This window comes from Rhinichthys klamathensis, unplaced genomic scaffold (assembly GCF_029890125.1).
Source record: "Rhinichthys klamathensis goyatoka isolate OS25496 unplaced genomic scaffold, OSU_Roscu_1.1 h1tg000176l_1, whole genome shotgun sequence".
NCBI lineage: Eukaryota > Metazoa > Chordata > Actinopteri > Cypriniformes > Leuciscidae > Rhinichthys > Rhinichthys klamathensis.
The window spans coordinates 957501-964926 of NW_026606705.1; the positions used below are offsets into that span (position 1 = coordinate 957501).

Consider the following 7426-nt stretch of genomic DNA (forward strand, 5'->3'; position numbering starts at 1 on the left):
AGAACATCATAACTGTGTGCTTTTGGACATGGCTTTTAATGGTGAGAGTTTTGTTTTTGTAATGAGGCTCTCAAAAAATATAAATATCAGCCAAAATATCGGTTATCGGCTTTCAAATCCAAAGAATTATCGGTTATCAGTATCGGCCCAAATTTTCATATCGGTGCATCCCTACTTAAATAAAAGACAAAAAAATTAAAAAGCCTTAAAATAATCCTTATTTAACACCATAATTGTCCAGATTAAAGGCTCTCCAACACCATTTTGGCCCGAAACCGATAATAGCTGTTTCTGCCAAAAAAATTCAGTAGCCGTAATTTCGATGCATCCCTAATAAAAACTAGCCTTTTTTTTTACAAAAACAAAAATTTATAAAAAAAAAACGTTACTAAACGTTAACTACAGTTAAAATAAAAGCGGAAAATGTTCAAATAAAATTAATTCCAAGTATTAACACTGATCAGTGATACTAAAACAACACTGATCTTTCATTTATTCAGTATCTGATGACCCCCCCCTCTCTCTCTCTCTCTCTCTCTCAAGTTTTCCATTTTCAATTTCAAATGAGCTTTATTAGCATGACTGTGTAACACAATGTTGCCAAAGCATCAGCATATTATATATAAATAATAAAAATATATCCTCTATGTGCTGTAGATCAGAATGTCTAAAGATCCTCTGAAAATAAAATAACACTGATCTTTCATTTATACAGTATCTGCTGATCTCCCCCCCCCCCAAGTTCTGTCTCCTTCTCCCAGGAGAAAGTTTAATTTAGAAATTTCATTCCGGTCTTTGAAATTTGGGATTATATAGTTAAATTTGTTAAAGTAAAGGTTCCTTGTGTCTTTGAACGCTTCACATTGTAGGAGAAAGTGCATCTCTGTCTCAACCTCACCTCTCTCTCCCCCTCTCTCTCTCTCTCTCTCTCTCTCCCTCTCTCCCCCCCCCCCAGCCGGCGCTGTGGTTCCACTCCGGCTCAGTGCTGGCTCTGGCTCTGGACTGCATGACGGTGCCGTATAGGTTGGGAACGGGCGGTTCAGTGATGTGGCAGCTGTCGGACGCCCTGACCGCCTCGGGGAGGAAGGTGCGTTTAACACACACTCCTGTTAGTGTACAGATCTGTTCACACCAAGGATGAGAACTATAACAATACAGCTCATTTTTACTCTAATTTATTATTGAATCATTCACTCAAGAGATTCATTCAAAAAACGCAGATTCATCCAGTAATGAAACAATGAAGTCTTCATGAGTGAACTATTGAATCATTCATTCAAACACATTTTTTAAAATAATTAATTCAGATTCATTAAACTTTTTACATAAACTGCAGCAATTTACATTTTGTCAGAACCTCTGGTAAATGACATGTTATTGTGTGTCCAGAATCGTGGGAGAATCGTGATCTTAGTTTTAAACCAAAACTGTGATTCTCTGACCTGATTTAGTGTGAAATGACGTCGTTCCTGACTTCATGCGACTGTGTTTTGCAGGTGGTTTCAGCGTATGGCTCGGTGCCGTTTCCCATGATGCACGGCAGCTGCCTCCCTGAGGCTCTGGATGCCTTTTCGGATGCGTTACCGTGGAAACCCCTTTCAGCGTGTCCTGAGCTCGGCGACGGGCGCTGTTTCGGCCAATCGGTGACTCTGAGAGGTTTAGACGGGCAGAGGTTAGTCAGGTGAGAGGACTGACGATTTTAGTGTTATATTTAGCTGTAGTTTGTTCGTTTAACCTCCAAATTTCCTGGTGTTGAGCAGCATTAGTTTTAAAGGAACATTAAAACATTATTCCTTAATAAATGTAATTAGTTATTAATACATTATTACTGTCAAAACGAAAGCAAGCCACAATTATTATTATTTCAAACATTGTGATAAAATGGAAGTAGCGACTCGAGATCTTTTCTTCTGCATTGTGAAATACATCCAACGGATTATCAAAAATTAAAAATAAGTTGGGCGGGACCTGGTTCTGTGCATCAGTTGTTGATTGGATGTTGAGATGTGGGCGTGGCACTCATAAGAAAGGGGCGGGGTTTAAGTGATTGAGTATGACATTTTCATTAAACATTATTCGGTCAAATTTTTTTTATATATATCCATGGACAAATTGTTCACAATAAAATCAATAACATGCATTTAGAAATTTTTATTTCATGCCAACTTAAAAAACAGCAATTATATTCATTCATGTTAGTGTTGTTTCATTTAAATTCTGCTTCTTAAAATTCAGATTTTGCACCATATTTGTTACCTTTACAATTTAGGAATTGAATTGTAATTAAAAATGCAATTTAATTCATTTTAAAATGCTGTACCCACGAAATGAAATGATTAATATTTCTGTTAATTGAAATAAGGCTGAAATAAAATTAAAGTATTTGATGAAAGACTAGACTAAAATTAGAAATGTTGCCTTGGAAACCAAGTAAAATAAGTTTAAGCATTAATAAAACTGAAACTGAACTGAAAATAAATTAATCTAAATGGTAATATTAATACATTAATATGACTAAAAAAATAAAGTAAAATTTAAAGATAAAAGCTATTTAAAAACTATAATGGTATATAAATAATATGGTAAAACTATACAATAAGGTTTCATTAGTTAACATGAACAATGAATGAACAATAATTCCACAGCATTTATTAAATCTTAATGCAAATTTCTACATTTAGTTCACATTCAAGTTAACAGTGGTGCGATCAAATATGAACAAACTTTTAACAATTAGATTTTTTACTAACTAACTTTAACAAAGATGAATAAAAATATTGCACATTGTTAGTTCATGTTAACTAATGAGACCTTATTGTAAAGTGTTACCAATAATACTCTTTGAATATTAGTTAGAAGACTAAGAAAAGAGGTGGTATTGAATATCAATGTAAAATACTGAGTTTTTTTTCTATTGCACATGAAAATGTATTTCAAATCTATAATAATATTGTTGTTGCGATGCTAATAGTATTATTGTCCCCAGTGCTGTTCTCCCGGGTGTGGAGCCGCCCAGTCCTCTGCACTACGAGTGCTCTGGAGAAGACGTGCTGGCGACGTACGTCAGGTCACGTTACCCATCATCCCCTCTGTGAGTGATCGACACACACTAACCGTACGGCTCTGAGCGGCTGTCGTTGGTCTGAGTCCGATGTGTGTGTGTGTGTGTGTGTGCAGGGCGGTGCAGCTGCTGTCCAGTCCCAGTAAACTCACGCCTCCGTTCCCACAGATCTTCAGTCCGGCTCTGGGTCCGCAGGGCTTCCTCCAGAACCAGTCTGATCCCGCTGACAGTGAGTGCCGCTCGATAATCAAGATCAGGGTTTCAAATACACTTTTTAGGGCTTCAAAATCTCAGGTACAATTCACACCCATTATAAAGCTTGGAAGAGCCAGGACATTTTTAATATAACTCTGATTGTGTTCGTCTGAAAAAAGAAAGTCATATAGGATGAGTTGAGGGAGAGTAAATCATGAGATCATTTTTAATCTATATTTTTGGGTGAACTATCCCTTTAAAGGGTAATTCCACCGGTTGAGACATGAATATGTATTGAAAGTGGGTCATATATGTAGTAGAATAGTAGCATAAATGTCTAATTTGGGTCCTTCTTGGTCGATAAAAGGCAGAAAATGACTTTTTTAGTGCTTGTGGATTGTAGACAACAATCCCCATAGTGCATTGCAATGCTCAGCTCCGCAGGCCACTCCCACTACTACATTTCAATCCAGAAGATTTCGAACCCAACCCCTTATGGTGTGTTCACACCGAACGCGAATAGAGCGTCAAATACGCGTCTAGTTAGACGCTTGAACATTCGCTCGAGTTCAAATTTTTCAACTTGCGCGGAAGACATTCGCGGCAAACGCGTCGCCCAATTCTCGTCATTCGCAACGCCCGGCGTGAATGATGCGTCTACAGGGTCGGCGCCAGGACATACGGAACGAGGGGGCTTCGATGTGTCACTGGGGGGGCCTACCTCTCCCACCCTCAAAAATAATAATAATAACAATACACACACTTTTAATTAAAAAACAACAACCCCATCATGCCACCATACCCGACGCGACGATACAGAGCCACTCAACATAATATTATTTCGGCATATAGGCCTATCTGTTATTTCGACATCGTATCTCGTTATTTCGACATAACAACTGCTGGGACATTCTAATCTGCATTAAACCAAGCGTTCTTATAATGGTTTTCCTGGGAGGAAAATGCTTTATGTGTAGGCTAATTAAACGCGTTGCGTCAATATTCTTGGCTTATGATCTGATTTTTTTGCACATAGTACAGCACTTTATTATGATTTTAGTATCATAATGATTAATAAATGCATGCACAATATCCGTGAACTTGATAAATGTTGCAGATATGTGTTACTATACACAAAAAAATGCCTTTCAACTTACGAGTGCAAAATTCAGAATTAAATTAATGTGCAGGAATTCGTACAAAAAGGCCTACTATACGTGTTGTAGCCATTAAATAAGCGCATTTAGTTTTATATTTGTTACAATATTATTTATATATATTTTATTATATTTTATTGTATGGAATATTTTTCCATTTTTGTTGATTATGAAAAGTTAACAGCATGAGTAAGATAGGATGTATATATCGGGAGACATTGAGTGGGTCAGAAATGATTTTGACCCACTCAATGTAAGAGGCAATGTACGTTTTGTTTTGTAGAGAGCCTTTCTTTAAAGTGAATTTCGTTTTGTATAAATTGTATCTTAATTTTAATACATTTTTCATCAACCAATTGCCTGGATAGCAAATATAGCAGACAATATAATCATGACATGGAGGCGCCTGCGCGATCACTTGTATTGCACGTGAACTGGAGCGCATCTCATCATAAATTAACCAAAACTCAGCATATGCCTCACAGATGAGAAATATATAAAGCTTGAAGTGTCTTTAAACGAAACAATTCAAAACGAAAAGAAATAGCCTAGGTTACTCCCTGGTTATGTAATCCAATATGTGAATAGGCGCGTTCACGGAGATGGTGATCGTCAACCTCATCTTGCAGCTGACACAGAAAAAAAATATTTTATTAATAAAAATCACCTGTCACCGGATTTGCAAGCATCTTGCTTTATGCACGCACACATATTATGTCGAAATAAGGAGATATTATGTTGAAATAACATTATTAATAATAAATCTTTAAGAATATTTGATTGAATGCTGAATGTTGTGCTTGTTCAATTTAGTAAAATGAAAACTTTAATTGTGAAAATTAAAATAATTGAATATTAAATATTGAGTGGCCAAGTTTTGCTCATTTATTAATAGTATAAATATATAATATATAATTGCGCAGCTCCCCTTGTCAATGATCTAGCACCCCCTCAGCAACTGCGTTAAAAATTCTCTGGCGCCACCCCTGACTGGCTATATAATCAATCATATTAGTAACAAAGACAAAAAAGCAAAAACACATCCCTTTAGAAAAGCTGCAGTCGACGAGTGGAAGTGTTAAACTTTCTCAGAACGAGGTCTTTTCATTCGTTGCGTATTTTCTTCAGCTGCTAGTGACGTAATTTAGTTAATCGCCTGTCGCAAATGCAAAGTTGCAAAGCTGATTTAATCAAGGTAAAACTAAATTAATTTACAAAATAGTTTTTTCTATATAGGCCTCTATATATAAATGTGTAGTTAAGTTAATTATATGTCATAAGAGGGCACAGTGGTAGTGTGCCTGTTGCTGAGTCTCAGCGGCTGAAATCGCTTTCCGAGGGAGGGTGATGTGCTGACCAGAGGTGAGGGGGCACAGTGACCGAGGTGGCCGGGCCAGGCCCCCTGGGGCCCCCTCGTGGCGCCGACCCTGTGCGTCTATTCGCGTCTTTGCATTGACTTTGTTTGTAATCCACTTCGCGTTCGGTGTGAACACGCCATTAGGATTGAAGAGACCCGCGCTTGTGAAAACCGCAATTCCGTCGATATTTACCTTGCCAGATGATGACGACGAACAGCCAGGAACGTCTGGAACTAGCAGTGCTAGTAGCGCTAAACGCATTTGCCTGGAGGTCAGGTTCGTTCTGACTCGACTCTATTAGCAGCTAGTGGCTACTGAGAACACACACTGACATAGTCGTCTGCTGTAAAGCAACACATCTCCTATGATTTGTCTGTTTATACATTTTCAAAAAGTTTCTGCCGGTGAAATCAAACGCACTGTTAGCGCATTAGGTCCAAACCCCGATGGGCGGGTTTGAAAGGGCGGGAACTAGTGCTTGTAGTCTCTACAGAAATCTCTTACACTTCCTCCGACAATGACGTAAAATGACGATTTAATTAAGGTAAATATTAAGGGAAATAGCGTATTTCTCTCGTCTCAGGGGAAAATGAGAGTGTTGGACGACCATTCAATAGTATGACTGGGTTTCTAACAATGGAAAGCTTAATGCAAATGGGTGGAGTGGCCCTTTAAGGTCAATATTTGTATTGAACCCGTAACATCAGCCTCTCTCTCTCTCTGTCCGTCCCTGTCTAACTCCAGTTCTCGTCTTCTTCCCGTGTCTCTCCCAGCCGGCTCTCAGCGGGTCTCCGGTGTCCCGGTGCTGACGAGTCTCCAGTCGGGTCCTGCCGTGGGTCTCCAGCTGTCTGAGCTGCAGAAGATGTGTTCAGCGCTGGACCTGCGGCGCGTCACCCCGAGCTTCCTCTCGCACGGGCCCGAGTTCAGCGAGCTCAGTGAGTCCCTGGAGCAGCTCCGCAACCTCGCGCTCTGCTACCGCCAGGACCGCTCGCGCTCTTCCTCCGACGAGGACGACGAGGACAACTGAGGGATGCTCTTCACCGATCATCAGTCGCTCAGCGCCGCTCCCTCGGGGAATCATGGGATATGAGCTCCATCACCCTTCAGAACAGCACGAACATTTAGAAGAAAGACTGTGAGAAGTATTAGTGCTGTGCAACGATTAATCGCATCCCAAATAAAAGTTTGTTTACATAATATATGTGTGTGTGTGTATCGTGTATAATTATTTTGTATATATAAATACACACGCATGCATGTATTTATTTAAGAAATATTTGCATGTATATACTATACTATATTTATATATCATTTATATTATATATAAATATAAATAACAACATTTTCTTAAATATATACATGCATGTGTGTGTATTTATATATACAAAATAGTTATACACCGCACACACATATTATGTAAACACAAACTTTTATTTGGGATGCATTAATCGTTGCACAGCACTAGATGTAAACCTCATCGAACCTGCTTTTTTTAGAGCTTAACTGTGTAAAACTCCCAATGAAATAGTTATCCTTCATATAAATTATTGCTTAATTATCAAATTTGCCTGTTGTTATACCCTTCATTAAAGTTAACGGTTATTATTCAGAATGGATATGCACCCTAATCAAATAATTGTTTAATAAAACCATTT

General features: G+C 38.4%; 1 protein-coding gene across 1 annotated transcript in view; it reads left to right on the forward strand.

The window, feature by feature from the left end:
• msto1 (misato mitochondrial distribution and morphology regulator 1) overlaps positions 1 to 6809 on the forward strand; it is a 15537-nt gene extending 8728 nt beyond the window's left edge. The window contains exons 10-14 of the mRNA XM_056260223.1: positions 956 to 1087; positions 1497 to 1681; positions 2987 to 3091; positions 3178 to 3290; positions 6545 to 6809. Of these exons, the coding sequence (XP_056116198.1) occupies positions 956 to 1087; positions 1497 to 1681; positions 2987 to 3091; positions 3178 to 3290; positions 6545 to 6798 (789 nt within the window). The 3' untranslated portion in view covers positions 6799 to 6809. The remainder of the gene's footprint in view (positions 1 to 955; positions 1088 to 1496; positions 1682 to 2986; positions 3092 to 3177; positions 3291 to 6544) is intronic.
• Positions 6810 to 7426: the final 617 nt, after the last annotated feature.